Below are 17,152 nucleotides of genomic sequence, written 5' to 3'. Positions count from 1 at the left end.
ATAATTCTTCAACTAATCCTACACTGATCTCTGATCTTATTTGTATCGTTGTTTATCTAAACTAAATTCACAGTGTGCAAATTCTCAATAATTTACATGCATAGAACATTTTATATCAAAGACTTTAATGCATTTTAATAGTCTTTATTTATTTTTCATGCTCTGAAATTTCAGAAGAAACCATATAGCCTGTATTAAAAAATATTTATTAAAGCTTTCAATAATGAAGTTTGTGGAAAGCACTGAATAATGTTAACTCTCTGACACCCATTTCAAGCATAATGTACGTATATTCTGTCTCTTGAGAATAAAAGGGATATGTTCAAGGAACGCGCATGTAGAAATCAAAAGAAAACATATTTGTCAAGAAATCCTTAAATAATAAACGTATTATAAATGTGCGGAGCAAGAATTAAACACTTACAGCAGATTTAAATGTATCTCAGTAGCTGCAGCACACAAGACTGAGGTAAAACCCAACACGCATGTGCAGATCTTACTAGGAAGTCCAGTTTAAAAGGCAAAGTACGCATGCGCCACATCCTTTTCTTCCAAAGTGTGGAAGAAGGTGGTAACACGAAGCCGCAGCAGTAGAACCCAAGGTAAATGTATTGTAATTAATAAGTGTATGGATACATTTTAGCAGAAGGTAAAGCATTATTGCACATATTTGTAAAAAGCGGTTCAGGAGGTTATACGTTCGTTTAGATAGGCTTTTTAATATCGGGGTGGCCACGTGGGTTCCGTAGCCTAGTCCGCACGGGCGTTCAGTCTATCGGATAAGTGCAGTACTTCATCAGACTGCCTTTAATAATAACTCCATTGCAACCTTGGTCTTTGGTAAATGTAGTCTGAAGATTAAACACTAATTAATCAGTTTCAAGCATTATTATGAACTGTTAGTCACGACTCATGTTTTAAAGATTACTTTAATGGGGGTCTCTTAAATAAGCGTTTATTTCCACAAAATAGTTTGGAGTCCAGCGCTTCCTGTTGAAAAGCAAATCATTCCAAAAGTGTGCATTAACACTGAAATTGTTTTAGTAAATTGCTTAAATGTAATGGCTTTGTACAACTTTGCTTTAGTTGACCGTATTTTTAACTGCAATGCAGTTAAGTCTGGAAAAGTTTTACAATCACACCTTGTTTGAATACACATGCCTTTATAGTATATATTAAATTCCCTCTGGGATCATGTGATCAATATTGTAAAGTAGTTTTTATAGAAATTGACATGATTATGGCAAATCACGCTGTAATCATGACCTATACTAGTAAAGGTTTTAAGTATCCCATGAGGACTGTAATCTATCATTTTGGCAGGTTTGTGTCCCAGATCTAGTGATAAATTGCTCCTTTGCCATTTGCTCTGCTGTCGGCAGGACTGTGCTCTGTCCGGCACGGGTGCTGCCGTCCCCTGTGTGGCCTAGCTGGTTTGGGAATGGTCTTGTATGACCTGGATTGGATAATCAGGGCTTTGGCTCACTTGGAGGTGCTGTGGTCTTGGTAAAGGTCCTGACCTTGAGTTGAACTAGAGTCGCTCAGGCCTTTGTGCTGGTGTAGGAGGGTCTACTCTCAAGCTGCTTTACATGTGCCTTTTGACCTCTAGTTCATCAGTCATGTTTTTGAGGTGGAATTGAGTTTTTCATTTACTTGCTCGTCCCTTGGTGCTGCTTATTTGTGGCACAAAATCAGTAGCTAAAATACAAAACTAGTAATTAACGATCATGTTTGGAACGCTTATGTGCTAAAAATGAGGTAAAAGTCTGTTTTCTTTGAATTTCCGTCTGAATTGGATTAATTGTGTAGTTTTAGAATGGTCCATTTTTGCAGGCTTTCTGTACTTTGTAGATTTTACCTGCAGAGCTGACGCTTGTTGCATAATAATTTTTTTTTTTTTGTTACAGAAGGCAGATGAACATGGCTGCTGCCAATGGAATGCATTATTGCAAAGGTAATGACAGTTAAATTGATCTTTTAACCTAAGAAATGTTACCGGTACCAGCATTTTTGCTTAAAGCAATGATGAGTTCACATTTTTGCCGTTTACCCATCATACCAGATTGGGGTGCTGAAACTGTGACTTTCTGAAGCAAAAGCAGTGTGCTTCTACTATGTGAAATAAGATTTTATGGCTACATTAACATATTCCCTCACCTTCACCAGATTCAAGGATTGCCACTGGAAAAGGATGACATGGGAAATGCAGATAGACAAGGAAATACATGGTAATCTTACACATTGTAAATGTGATAATCTATGCTTTAAAGTGTATTTGTTAATACACTTTATTTTTTATGACGATGATGAATATCACACTTTCGCCGTTTACCCATCAGACCAATTTGGGTTGCTGACACTGTAGTGATCTGAAGAAACAGCAGTGTTGACTAGCTTTTTAGACCATTTGAGTAACAATTTTTGAATTTTCTTGCATATTTCTGCCTTTTCAGGTCCAAAGATTGCCACTAGAAATGAGTAACATAAAGTGTTAAAGACTGGTAAGTTTCATTTTTTTGTATCATTTTAATTTGTCAAATGCTTGTTGCAATGATGAATATCGCACTTTCGCCGTTTACCCATCAGACCAAATTGGGATGCTGATACTGTGACACAATCTGAAGCAACAGCAGAGTTGACTAGCATGTAACCCATTTGAGATTTGAATAAAATTAAGTTTGGTCTATTACTTCTGCTTTCTCAGGTCCAAAAATTGCCACTAGAAAAGTGAAACATGAGAAGTGCTAAATTAAGACTGGTAAGGTTTTTTTGTGTGTGTGTGTGTTTGTGAGAATGCTTGTTGCAATGATGAATATTACACTTTCGCCGTTTACCCATCAGACCAAATTGGATTGTTGATACTGTGACTATATCTGAAGCATAAAGCAACATCAGTTGTTCATCAATTAAATTCTCCAAATGCTATTTGAGATTAACTATTGAATTTTCCTTTTTGCTCTTCTAAATCAAAGGACTGACTTTACAAAAATCACATAAGTGCAGATGAATAAAGGCAATTTACTTAAACTGGTAGGGCAAAATCCTAATTGTGTATTTTTAAATGAGCTCACGCTTTTTTGCTACAATACCTTGATTTTTATTCCTCTATGTGGGTTGCGTAGGTGTGCACAAAATTCAGGATCTGCTTGCGATGTTCCTCCAACACAAGGTCCCGCTGGTTCAAGGAGTCCAGGTCATGGAGAGCACAGGGAAACACTGCATCGGGTGGAAAGACGAGTGCAGAGGCCCCTGCATTCCCAAAACAAATGTTCTCATTCCAAAACTCTCAGTAACATTGTATCAGGTGCTTGATCTTCACTATAAAATACAAATGGTGCTAATGTTTTAATAAAATCATTCTTAAATAGAATTTGTTACAGAATCCCTGTGGTTTTATTTCTGTATTTAGGACTGTGGACAAATAGAGGAAACAAACCATGTTTTATGGTGACTGAACTCTCACACAGCAGTACTGCAATGACTGCATCTTCCTCCAAAACTTCTGTTCTCAGACTGAGTTTAGCATGAGCTTGGGCCAGTGCAATCCTGTCAGAATCAGTAAATGTACAGCATTTCTGCTGTTATTATAAAAATACATTTAAAGACCTCTTAGAGACCAAGTAAAGAATATGAATTACAACTTTGATAGTGTGCTTAAACAATGGCAGACGAAATTAAGTGTTAGCAACATTTTAAAATCTTTAATTTGATCAAAAAGCCTCTCAATCAGTAAATGGAGACATTCTAGCTGCTGTTCCTTTTGAACAAACAACTTTAACCGTTTTAGCTTAAACCTGTTTACACAAGAAGCAAAGTGATCAAACTATATTCTGAAATCAAATCAGTTTTAATGGTTAAAATGAGAACTAAAATCTGACTGTTGACCCCTAAATTTCATTGATGGCTCAAATCAATTTATTAAAATTAATGTATTGTAGACTCCGTAAACAAGACCTCAAACACTAAATTTGTTTGGTTTTGTTTAGATATTTGTAATGTTTATTTTTTTGCAGTGCATACAAAATTTAATGTCCCCCTCAATTGTTAATGGTTTAATCAATCTAAATTTAAAAAGCTGTTTAAAAATTACAGCATCAGATACAGGCTGTCCTCTGCAAATGGTGGAAGTGTAGACATGTTAAGAAACTGGTCCATCTAGTGGTATTATATGGAAACTGCATAGACTAGCTTTAGTGTAGTCTTAAAGGCTCGACAAACATTTGTTGATTCTGTGGTACTTACAGGAGTTTAATAGAAGTTACTGAGGATCTCTGTGTTGAGTCTGAGCGAACCCTGCGACTGGCCATGTAATAGCCATGGATCATCCTTTCAGCATCAAGACTCAAGTCCACTTTCAATTGTCTTACATGAGCCAAGAGCTGGAGAAACAAAGATATGCAAGTTGTGAATATCTGGCTTTCTATTGTGTGGATGTTGCCAAATTTAACCATAAATGGCTTCAAATCTCAGACTAGAAACAGCAGCCCAAATAGTTTATTATTATTTACTGACGGAATGTGTTCATTAGTTTGAATGCATCGAGGAAAGGAAAAGAGGATAGTCTCTATGGAGTGATATTACTTAAGTCAAATAGTACAAAAGTAGCAAATACATAGCTTTAAACTTTCAATAATCTGTATATATTGCAAGGAAGTTCTCCGATAACATCCTAGGATGTATATTTTTGTGGGGTATTTTAAATATTTTTTTTGTAAATGGTGTAGGTTAAGCAGCGCATTGTTAACTGCAGAGCTCCTATATTAAAAAAAAAAAAACAAGTTCTGAAAGAGATCAAGCCTCAGCTAGGTAATAAAGTAAAAGTAACTTAAAGCATTACTTACCATAAAAAATTAAGTCACGCAACTAGTAAATTTTTTTTTTGGGGGGGGGGGAAATAACTCAATATTGTAATGCATTACTTTCAAAAGTAACTTTCCCCAACACTGCTGACAGACCTCTTTGTAGTCTTGTGTAGTAAACTGCATGCACGCTGGATAAAGAGGCTCTCCTGGCGACATAGCCTGTCTCAGTGTGTGCACTGTCATGGATAAGATTGGATGATTGTTGCTTGTTTCGCGACACTGGACTAGAAGTCCAAATGCTCCTGTAAGCTGAAGGGGAACTGAGCCCATTTCCTGCATTTAAATCACAATTAATAAAAAAAACATGCACTGCAAAACAATTGCTTGCATAAAAATACACTTTTGTAGTAGTAACTGGGGTGTGATTCAACTACTGACACAAATGAGTACATTGAGGAACTCTCTGAAAATAGATGGCATTGTGTCTAGTTCCTGTTCCCAAAAAGAGAACGAGGTGGGGTCATCTGTGAAACATTCCAGCATTCCTTCTACATCTGATCAGTCTTTTGCTATATACTTCTGTACGCTTCTAAATATCCTACAATTAAACTCCCATCTCATTTCCTGAGGAAAAGCTCCAGTTTACTATTACCCACCCCAGAACCCAGCAGCGCGTTATCACATCTGGCTGTCCTCTTGGAGGGGGAAGCAATGTCAACTAAAGCCCAGAAGTTACACTGGATGGGGAAAGAGAGCTGCTGGTCTGTATCATCACCATATTTCTTCGCAGGAATGAAAACAGACGCTGTTCTGCTTTCCAGAGCTGAAGGAAAAAACAAATATCCTTAAAATGCATATATAAGAAATGTTTTACAGTTTTGTTTTTTTTTTTGGATTGCTTACACACTAAAATTAAAAGTAGTCCACTATTAGCAAAACCCTACACTCAAGAAGCAAAACATCAGCCCATATTTCCACAACTATAAGCACATTGTCAACCTCACACTTGTTGCAAAACTCTACCATCATAACATCACTTCCTTGCAATACCAAAGCACTGACTGTTAAATTAGCGCACTGTCCAGCCAATTGGTTCAACACCGTCATAAGGTGTGCAAACACTTGTTAGATTTATTGTAGACACACCAATCAGGTGTTTAAGCACTATAAAAAGCAGCAGGTGAGTTCATCGTTCTTCAAGCACGGTGGAAAGAGTCAAAGAAAGAGTAAGCAAATCAAATCGATCATATGCAATCCATTGTTGACTGGGACCATGTGTCTTTACACCACACTGCTCTGGTTCAGAACTGATTTCAGCAACATCAACATTTCACAGTTCTTTATTTTCTACCATACTCTCCATTCCTCAACCCTATAGAAGTTCATCTCAGCATGGCAGTGAAAGGTATATGATCTTCATCTCCAGGCTGAGGTACCCCACATCCAAGCCATGGAGGAGGCCTGTGACCAGATGGAGGTAGCAGCAATACAAGGATGGATTCGTCATTCAAGATGTTTCTTTCCAAGGTGTCTTGCTAATGACAACATTGCCTGCGATGTTGATGAAATTCTCTGGCCAGATCCAGCTAGGCAACGAGACAATGTCTAGTGTTTTCATTTGTAACAGTAAACTTTCAGTGCAATATGTACAGTGACAGTACCATGAATCTCCACGTCAACGTTTTGGGCATGTTGAGAAATGGAGGAGTTTCTTCAGTGTGCTACATTGGTCTTGTGTAATGTTTGGTGGATTTACTTTATATTTGTACTTTGTTGATGGTAGCCTACTCTAATCACAGGACAGTAGAATTGCTAAAAGTGTTTTAGGTTTATTACAGCAGAGTGTAACTCGTGCAAACAGAGTATAGTAAAAGTGAAACGTGTGTTTCTTATGGTAAAAAAATGTGGTTTTTAAACATAAGCGTATAGTTCTTACAAGAGTGTTTAATTATGCAAAGGATCTGTAGTGTTTTGCTAATTGGGTGTGTGGTTGTGCTAATTGTGTGTATTGTTTTAAAAACACGGGCCCTGTTTTGAAAATCGTGCTTAAAACAATCCAAAAAAACTGTAAACACTTTAAAGTAATGGTCCATTAGCTAATGTGTTTACTAACATGAACAAACAGTAATACATTTATTATGCTATTTATTCATCTTTGTGAATGTTAAGTTAAATAACTGTAATGTTAACTCAAAGTGCATTCACTAATGTTAGAAGCACAACTTTGGATTTTAATAATGCATTAATAAATGTTGAACTATGATTAATAAATGCTTAACAAGATTATTCATACTTAACGTTAGTAAATACATTCAGTATACATTGTTACAATAATAATAGCTAATGGACCATTATTCTAAAGTGTTACCAAATTTTTTTCTTGTATATTAGTGAAACTGAAATATCTTGCACCAGACTGAAGCATGTCTATCTTGTCTTTCTTGTAGCATGTAAGGTCTCCTAGCAGACAGACTCCTCCAGATGCCAGCAAAGCAGAACCTGCATGAACGTTGGCAGTACTTGCTCCATGTTCATCTCTAGATAGAGATGCTAACAGCTCTCCTGTCAGTGCATGATGAATGCCACGCGAGGCCAACTGCAGGCTATATCTCATCAACCTGTGAATGAATCAGGCATATATATGCATTATATTTTGATGACACTTACATAGCCTAATACATTTTGCATAGAAAATCTGTAAAAAAAAAAAAAAAAAAAAAAATTTTAACATCACAAAAAGGTGTTTTGTTATTGTAAAATGCTTCTAGGGTTAAAATTGTTTCAACAACAAAAACTGCTTCTAGTGTCTGCATCAAATTAAATTCACAGAAGTTATTTTAAATATGTAGAAATCATATTACAAGCACGTCAGTTTTTTTAAAAAATGTTTTAAGAAATTTTTTTCTAAAAATAAAATGTTGGAATATGGGTGAAATAATGGTCCTTCAGCATTCTGCATAAATAAATATACATACACTGACCCCCCTGAATATATTAGCCCCCCTGAATTATTAACCCCGTTTATTTTTTCCCAAATTTCTGTTTAACGTAGAAAAGATTTTTTTCAACACATTTCTAAACATAGTTTTAATAACTCATTTCTAATAACTGATTTATTTTATCTTTACCTTGATGACAGTAAATAATATTTGACTAGATATTTTTTACGACACTTTTATACAGCTTACGTGACATTTAAAGGCTTAACTAGGTTAATTAGGTTAACTAGGCAGGTTAGGGTAATTAGACAAGTTATTGTATAATGATGGTTTGTTCTGAAGACAGTCGAAAAAAATATATAGCTTAAAGGGGCTAATAATTTTGACCTTAAAATGGTTTATAAAAAATTAAAAACTGCTTTTATTCTAGCTGAAATAAAGCAAATAAGACTTTCTCCGGAAAAATATTATCAGACATCCTGTCAAAATTTCCTTGCTCTGTTAAACATAATAATAATTTGGGAAATATTTAAAAGAGAGAAAAAAAATCAAAGGGGGGCTAATAATTCTGACTTTAACAGTATGTAAGAATGCAAGAAAAAAGTTAATAATTATCTGTAAATTTAATCAGTATAATTTAACAATTTATTTAGTAATATTTCATCAAATGATTTTTGTTCTAAATATGTTTGACACATTTTTGTATGATATTTTTGCACATTCTACTGTACAAAAAGTAAAACCTTTATTGCTATTTTTATACTCTTGAATGCCCATTTCGTCTGTGAACTATTTATGCATCAACTTTAATATCAAATAATTATTTTATAAAGAAAAGCAACAGATTTTGTGTAAATGGCTCATTTCTTTGTAAATTAGTATTAATGTAAAGCATTTTTAAAAAACTTTTTTCTCAAATTGTTTTAAAAATAGTCCGAAGTGGAAAATATTCTGAGTGGAAAAATATGGTCACATACATTTAAACTCAATTTAACACAAAGTTTTAGAATATGCAAGTAGGCAAGCTCTTTCTTCCACAATAATCCATGATTTCATTCATTAATTTTCCTTCGGCTTAGTCCGCTTATTCATCAGGAGTCACCACAGTAGAATGAACCGCCAACTATTCCAGCATATGCTTTACGCAGCGGATGGCTTTCCAGCTGCAACCCAGTACTGGGAAACATCCATACACGCTCATACACTACGAACAATTTAGTTTATTTAATTCACCTAAAATGAATGTTTTTGGACTGTGGGGGAAACTGGAACACCCGGACGAGAACCCACGGGGAGAACATGGAAAACTCCACTGAGAAATGCCAACTGACCCAGCCAGGACTCAATCTTCTTGCTCTGAGGTTGACAGTGCTAACCACTGAGCCACTGTGTGGGCCTCCATGATTTCATATGAGTTTGAATTTAGCACCAACAGGAAATATTAGTGCAAGATAAGAAAAATACCTTTATGTAATATTTAAATGATTGTTCAAGAATTCCTAACCTCATAAATTGCTATTAAAAAGCAAAAACTATATAAATAAAAAAACAATTGACAGGTTTTTTGAGAAGTTGGGTAACACTTTAGTTTAGCTCACAATTCATGATATTAACAAACCATTAACTAACACTACTAGCTTAAAAAACTACTAATTATCTGTTTATTAATAGTCAATTCAATTCACCTTTATTTGTATAGCGCTTTTACAATGTAAATTTTGTCAAAGGAGCTTCACATAGAAGATCATAGTAAATTGAAACAGAGTCAGTTCAGTTTTTAGGGTTTAAGTTCAGTTCAGTTTAGCTCAGTTCAGTGTGGTTTGTTAATCACTACTGAGAGTCCAAACACTGAAGAGCAAATCCATCGGTGCGCAGCTCTACAGATACCGACTATGCAAGCCAGTGGCGACAGCGGCGAGGAAAAAACTTCACTAATTGGCGAAAGTGAAGAATTAAAAAACCTCTTTTAAATTAAGTTGGCTTTAGGTTTTGGGTAGGATTAGAAATGCAGAATAAGATCATACTTTATAACTTCTAACGAACAGTTAATATCTTAATAATCTTATTAATTATCAGGTAATAACCTAAAGTGTTGCTGCACATTGTTATGTTCTGATCCAAAACAGATGCTATTTTTGGAATCAGCATTGGATTTCATTCAACAAACATGATGTGAGGTGTGTTTGATAAAGCAGGACCTGTCAATGATAAGGGTGTCACTGGTGAGAGTGAGCACATCCAGATGATTGGGAGAGTCTGTGTTATCTTCAGTTTGCACCAAGCTAAGTAGAAGCCCCAGCTTTAATGTGTTGTAGAGTCCAGGTGGGATCACCGGGGAGCCGAATGAGTTGGCTACAATGGCAGCAAATCTCCATGGGGAACATGCCGAGGCCGTATGCAGGTTCTGGAAGTTGTTGCTAACCAGACTGGGGCCTGTGAGCGGCAGTCAGAAGCAAATGACTCTGACATGCTTTGAATGTGTCTGATTGTTTTTATACCATCAACGTCAAAACAAGACCTTACATTTGGGGATCCATGGTTGGACGCTGCAAGCCTCTACGCTCCAGGTTACATTAGGCCACTGGTGCACATGAGCAGGAATCCCAACAACTCGGTACAGATGGCCGATTCTCATGGAGTTACAGAGTTCATCTAATTACATTAAGAGAAACAAAACAATGACAGTTAGGGGCTGGACTTCACTTATTATTTGAGAAACACGCTCACCACCTACGCGACTGCCAAGAGAAACACTGCAGGCTCTTTTAAACAATGATTCCACTATGGCTTGTAACAACTAATGAGTATAGCTTACATTTATTAACATGTATGTTCAGTAACTGGAGCCTGGCGTATTGAATTCCTGACTAATACTAGGTCAACACAATATGCTAATAGCATCCAGAAAATCTATGGCCTCTCCAGTTGGGTACTGAGAAATATTATTGAAGGAGACAGGAACACCAAATATAATACTGAAAGACTGTGAGTGGATGTGTTTATTTATTTAGCAGTTTATTTATTTTAAACGTCTGCTTTAGCATTATGAAAATCAGGTTAATTAGGCATAACCACTCACAAACTAACCGGATTATTGCCTAATGGTTGGTTTGGGCTGGGCAATAGGAAAAATTAGTCATCCCATATCCTGATAACGATATATATCACGACATTGTACCATTTATGTAAATCAGTCATTTAATAGTTTATATACAGTTGAGATCAGAATTATTAGCTTTCCTGAGTTATTAGCACCCCAATTTCTGTTTATCGCAAAGAAGATTTTTTCAACACATTTTTAAGCATATTAGTTTTCATTTCTAATAGCTGCTTTATTTTGGCTTTGCCATGATGACAATGCATACAATTTTACTAGATATTTTTTAAGATACTAGTATTCAGCTTATACTGACATTTAAAGGCTTATCTAGGTTAATTGTCTTAAAAAGGCAAGTTAGAGTAATTAGGCAAATCACTGTATAATGGCTTATTCTGCAGATAATCAAAAAAAAATATTGCTTAAGGGGGTAATAATATTAACCTTGAAATGGTTTTTAAAAAACATTAAAAACTGCTTTTGTTCTAGCCGAAATAAAACAAATAAGGCTTTATCCAGAAGAAAAATCATTATAGTAAATACTGAGAAAATGTCCTAGCTCTGTTAAACATGATTTGGGAAATATTTGAAAAAGAAAACAAAATTCACAAAGGGCTAATAATTTTGACTTCCACTGTAAATTGACCACATGGAAATGACTACATCTTTTTTAAAGTACATTTTAAAGTAAATACTCAAGAAAAACTAATGATTACAGGTCCAACATTAAAGTTTGAAATATACATATTGCTAAAACAAATGCAAAATGTTAACATTGTACTCATTGTATCCCAATGATATATCAAGCTCATTAAAATGACGAAAAGTTTTACCATAATCAATGTATTTTGTGACACCATGAAATAAACGATAAAGCATAATCTAAAATGATAAACGTTTGAATTTGTCCATATATATATATATATATATATATATATATATATAGCCCCCTGTTTACTTTTTTCCCCAATTTATGTTTAACGGAGAGAACATTTTATCAACACATTTTTAAACATAATAGTTTTTATGATTTATTTTATCTTTGCCATGATGACAGTAAATAATATTTTACTAGATATTTTTCAAGCACTTCTATACAGCTTAAAGTGAAATTTAAAGGTTTAACTAGGTTTATTGGGTTAACTAGGCAGGTTAGTGTAATTAGGCAAGCTATTGTATAATGATGGTTTGTTGTGTAGACTATCAAAAAAAATTGTATAAAGGGACTAATAATATTGACCTTAAAATGTTTTTTTTTTTATTAAAAAATGTTTTTATTCTAGCCGAAATAAAACAAATAAGACTTTCATCAGAATTTTTTTTTTATCAGACATACTGTGAAAATGTCCTTGCTCAGTTAAACATCATTTGGGAAATATTTAAAAAAGAAAAAAATTTAAATAATAATTCTGACTTCAACTGTATATACTGTAAGTGTTATGGTAAGAATTATTTTGCCATGAGAAAAAAAAAATTACAATGAAGGATACAAAAAGTGCATTTACCTCTTAGAAAAAGGGTGACAGATTGATATCTTAGGGATGCAGCATCGTGAACTCCTAAAACATCTACTGCTCTGACATGAATGAGCTCAACTAGCTGCTTATCTGTGGATTAAAAAATAGTAAGAAAAAAAATCACATTTGTACCTTCAAACATTTGGCTTTTTGAGACAATACTACTATTCAAATGTGTTGTGTTGTGTGTGTGTGTGTGTGTGTGTGTGTGTGTGTGTGTGTGTGTGTGTGTGTGTGTGTGTGTGTGAGAGAGGGGATTTTTTATAAACACATAAATATTGTGATATATATTAAAGATTGAAGTAATAGTTGTTTTTTAATCTACTATAAATCATGACTTCTAAATTCTACGATGAATAGAAAGTTCAAACAAACAGTATTTACTTGAGATATTTTGTAACATTTTAAAAGTATTCACTGTCACTAGACCTATCACGACATCTATTTTTGTTGTATGATATACTGCACCAAAAATATTGTGATCAACAATATTACTGTCATTTTAAGACCATTTTATTCCACTCAATATATAATGTCAGACTGACAATATAGTATCAGCACAATGCAAGTACACTCTTCCAAAGAACACATTATATATTATTCTTAAGAATATTTAATTTAAGTATAGTCATTTTAACACTTTAATAATTAGGCATTGGAATCAGAATGTAAAAAAGCACATTCTAAATAAATAATGATAAATGTTAACAAAAAAAGTGCAAGGTAAAAAGTAACAGAGGCTGCAATATCTGCTACCAGATCTAATTTCAGTTGTCAGACACCCACAATGAAAATATACTAAAGTGATTCATAGTAAATACTATAATGTTTTTTTTAACCATAATAATGCTGACACCTCCGATAGAGATAAAGATGTTGCACAATCAGCTAAAATGTTGCTAGAATTGTTTTTTATGTATGGGCGATATTTATTGCATCACCAAAATGATTGAGGTCATGTGCGATAAGTCGATATATTGAATATTGTGACAGTCCAAACTGTGCCCTTAGTTTAAAGGGATAGTTCACCCAAATAAAAAAATTCTGTCATCCTTTTCTCATTGGTTTACTGTTGACACCCTTGATCAATCAGCAAAAAGGTAGGAAGATTTAAAATATTATAGACTAGGGATCAGTAAAGAAACGCGTTGTGGTTCTTATCCAGACGTGAATAAAAGACACCGGTGGATTCCCTAAATTTGTGGTAGATTTGTGTGGAATCCCATAAAGAAACTGGTGTGTTTTTACGGACCACCAGTAACGATACTGATGTGGATAACAGTAATTGGAAGGTGTACCTACTACACCCAGAGTTAAGTTACTCCGTTAATGAGTGTGTAAGAGGCTTGGAAACATTCTCGGGGATTAAACTTGTCACTTATCAATTTAATCTTGTCTCACCTCCTAAAACCCGAGACTTCACATCCTCCTTCAGTGGAGAAAAGCAGAGAAAGCAGGTAAAGTCATTCCTGACTGTGGCAGACTCTGTGGCACCTGGTGCATGAACTCTGATATGATGAAACCCTTGAGTGAATTGAAAAATTGTGTTGAACAATAATGTAATGATGATAAAAAATAAACAAGCCCATAAAGTTAATGAAGTTACATACCTCTGGAGCAAGGGCATGCGTCTTCTGAGCAGAGAAATCTGGCCCCTTGTGTGTATTTGGTGACACGTGTCATGGCAATTACGAGGCCCTCCAAAGCTAAAGGTCTCATTGGGCCATACCCACGGGGAAACTCAGAGAGGTCCAAACAATAGTTGGGAAAAGGTGGCAAGTGGGTTGGCTTTAAAACGACATTAACCTAAAGAAATGTTTTATTTGTTTTAGTTTAATGGTGTCTCTACTTATTGTTGTTTTAAGAATTTCAAGATTATCTAAATATGTAAAACAAAAATTTGGGGATTTTTAAAAGGTTTATGAAAATTTCTTGAATGCTCCCCAAGGCTGCATTCATTTAACCAAAAAGTAAAAAGGTAAATAGCATTTTAAAATCAACTTTACAGCTGTCTTCAGTATCATGTGACCCTTGGGAAATTGTTGTAATATGCTAATATGCACACATTACCTAATTCCCAGGTAGCAAAGAATTCTGACCCAGATTTGGCATGAAGCTGGCACAGCAGGCATTCATCCAGCACTGGCATACAGCATGTGGGCTAAACATGGCCCGCGTTTGGCACAAAAGACATGGGCCAGATGTCAAAAATTGATACACGGGCCACTCAAGCCTATCTTGACCCACATTTAAAATACATTTAAACTATTTTTTGAGTAAAAACATATTTTAATACACAATGTCTTTTCCATCTTCCTGTTTGCATCTTCTAAGGCCTTCATTTTAATCCAGGAAACAATCAAGATTGAATTATTTGAATTATTAATTATTTTTTTTGTTTCCTGTATGTTGCAAAACAACTGAATTTAACCTACATTGCATATATTTTAATAACTCAATTATTATTTTACAAATTATATTATTATTAACCATTACTAACCATTACCATCATTAAAGCGCAATACTTCATGGGTTTATCAATTTCATTGTGATCGTGACATAACAAATCTGGCTTCCAAACATGGCCATATCTGGTCCAGTTCAGGCCTAGTTATGGGTTATTAATTTGGCTGAGACTTGGCCCTGATAGGGTCCATGTTTGGCCCTTGTCTTGAAGACAGACTTGGTCCATTTATGTCCCGTAATTCACTGCGGCATGTGGGCCAAGCAAAATCTGATCGTGTGAGCCACCGAAATTTTGGGTATGATCAATGTTGAAAACCATTGTGCTGGTCAATTATTTAAAATTAATAACAATAATATTACAAACTTTAAGTGAAATCTGCATTAAATCCATCTTACCTGGCTTTCTGTTTCTATGTGGTCAATAAGTGACAGGGTCTTAATGGACAGAAAACAAACCTGAAAAATAACCACTGCACTCTCAGTTGTTTGAAATAGTTTCTAAATGTATTAATGTGGTGTGTTAAGAATTATAAAACATCTTGAGTGTTCTTTACTTTTTTACACTTCTCCAACAGGAAACTGCGGTTAGCCGAAAAATACAATCTAAAGCCATTTTGAAAAACAACTGTGATAACTTTGTGGGGTGTTTTGTATGTCTTTTCCGTGAGACTCACTGACTGAAAGAGTGAAACTGCTTTGATAGGGTCGTGTAGTATACAGTCTCCCAGTAAAGCGTCCAGTTGAAGGACATCTGAGGGATTCACATCGAAACTGAAGCGATATACGGCCTCCATCTGCTGTGCACCTGAAATACATGTTTACTTCTTTTCATTACGGAGATGCGACGTTCTTGATCTTAAATTTCTTCTAGTTACACTGGTTATTAAAAGATAAACAATTTGAAAGGCTAAAATTAATAACTTTTTTTTTAAAGTTTGTTAAAATGAATTTGTTTTCACATAAACAAGGATGTATACACTGAACGTCTCACGTCCTCGCAAGCTCCTGTCCACTGAGGTAAACGACTGACGTAAGCTTACATGTAACTTTATGTAAACATCGAATTAACCGGCTAATAAAGCTCTAAGCTTTGTAAACAAACCTTTAAAGTCATTGCAGTCTTTGATGAATTTACGTAACCCACCACTTCTATCTAAATAAACTATTATCGCTTCCTTCAGAGAACGTAAGGCGTCCATGTCACCGAAATTTTCCAGTCCTTTCTACTCTAGCCAGCGTTAGCGCGCGCGTTATTACAATTTATGCAAATTAGACGCGCCAGTCGTAAGCTAAGAGAGAGATTTAAGAAACATGTTAACTTCAAACAATTTACTACTTATAAACAGTTATTATATTCCTCACTAATTGTTGTAACACACCACATCTGACGTTATATAAATACATTATGACACTGCAGGCATTTTGTTTTGGGACTGGTACATATTGGACTCTTATCAATTTGTCTGTAGATTTCAAGTACAATACCTTTCATATACAATATACAGTGATGTTTATTTCTATATTCGTATCTATATTCTGAAGGTTTTTACAGAAGACTGTGTTCATAATATACCTGATTATACAAGTTTCTAACACCAAAATAAGTTAAAATGTTTTTTCCCAGTTTTTTGCCGTGTTTTCTGAACTTTGATAGTGATAAAAAAAATAATTGTTTATAAAGTGACAAAAAAAGTAACAAGAATTTTGAATCTGACTTCATTATATCTTCACGTGTTAGACAGTATAGTCCTATGCAAATTAGCACGCTTTATTATTATTAATATTATCTCATTTGCATATATAAAAAAAATTCTTAATGCAACACATCAACTGAGATAGTATGGTGATAAGTATAAGTTTAGTTTTTAACCTATTCACCTGCAGCATCGTACCTTAAAGACAACTGATTTGCTTTATATGTGCAGAAGCTGCTCAGTGTGAATCATGCAGTACTGGTCATGCAGCATCTGAATAAATAGCAAAATACATGCAAATATATGCAAATGAAATGCATCACACGACAGCCAAGAGATTCAAGAAGGTGTGTTTACTTGTACAGTACATCATTTAAAGGTCATATCATTAATTCAGTAGGCACTATGGTGTCTCTTCTCATAATCTGAGGGTGGCATAACAGGATAGTGGTTTATTACAGGGTCATTGTCAGTATTCAATAGGACAGTCCGAGTTCACCCAAAATTAAAAATCTGCTGTTAATTTACATATTATCATCCAAGATAAAGGTGACTTTTTTACTTTAGTTGAACATTAAAGAATATTTTATGTGGAAACTAACACTTGGTGACTCATAAAATGTAAGTTAATACTGGC

At 34.7% G+C, this 17,152-nt stretch overlaps 1 protein-coding gene and 2 long non-coding RNA genes across 3 annotated transcripts; 2 read left to right on the top strand and 1 right to left on the bottom strand.

Annotated features, from left to right (window-relative positions):
- Window positions 1–537: 537 nt before the first annotated feature.
- On the top strand, window positions 538–2,496 carry LOC130218446 (uncharacterized). Its single transcript, XR_008835947.1, has 4 exons — window positions 538–602; window positions 1,908–1,954; window positions 2,167–2,228; window positions 2,454–2,496. It is a non-coding gene; the product is annotated as an uncharacterized LOC130218446 (long non-coding RNA).
- A 180-nt stretch (window positions 2,497–2,676) lies between these two features.
- Window positions 2,677–3,370, top strand: LOC130218445 (uncharacterized). Its single transcript, XR_008835946.1, has 3 exons — window positions 2,677–2,758; window positions 2,973–3,030; window positions 3,123–3,370. It is a non-coding gene; the product is annotated as an uncharacterized LOC130218445 (long non-coding RNA).
- Window positions 3,098–16,020, bottom strand: mcmdc2 (minichromosome maintenance domain containing 2). The gene is made up of 14 exons (XM_056450639.1): window positions 15,924–16,020; window positions 15,496–15,626; window positions 15,218–15,277; window positions 13,966–14,161; window positions 13,757–13,879; window positions 12,344–12,445; window positions 10,265–10,393; window positions 9,940–10,174; window positions 7,215–7,420; window positions 5,459–5,625; window positions 4,956–5,135; window positions 4,243–4,379; window positions 3,437–3,546; window positions 3,098–3,249 (listed from the first exon to the last, which is right to left on the bottom strand). The coding sequence occupies exons 1-14, from the start codon at window positions 16,018–16,020 to the stop codon at window positions 3,098–3,100; spliced, it is 2,025 nt and encodes a 674-aa protein (XP_056306614.1).
- Between the last annotated feature and the right edge of the window lie 1,132 nt (window positions 16,021–17,152).

The sequence above is a fragment of the Danio aesculapii genome, chromosome 24, assembly GCF_903798145.1.
Source record: "Danio aesculapii chromosome 24, fDanAes4.1, whole genome shotgun sequence".
Lineage (NCBI taxonomy): Eukaryota > Metazoa > Chordata > Actinopteri > Cypriniformes > Danionidae > Danio > Danio aesculapii.
The sequence above is the reverse complement of the archived record's forward strand: the minus strand, read 5'-3'. Positions and strand labels throughout refer to the sequence as shown.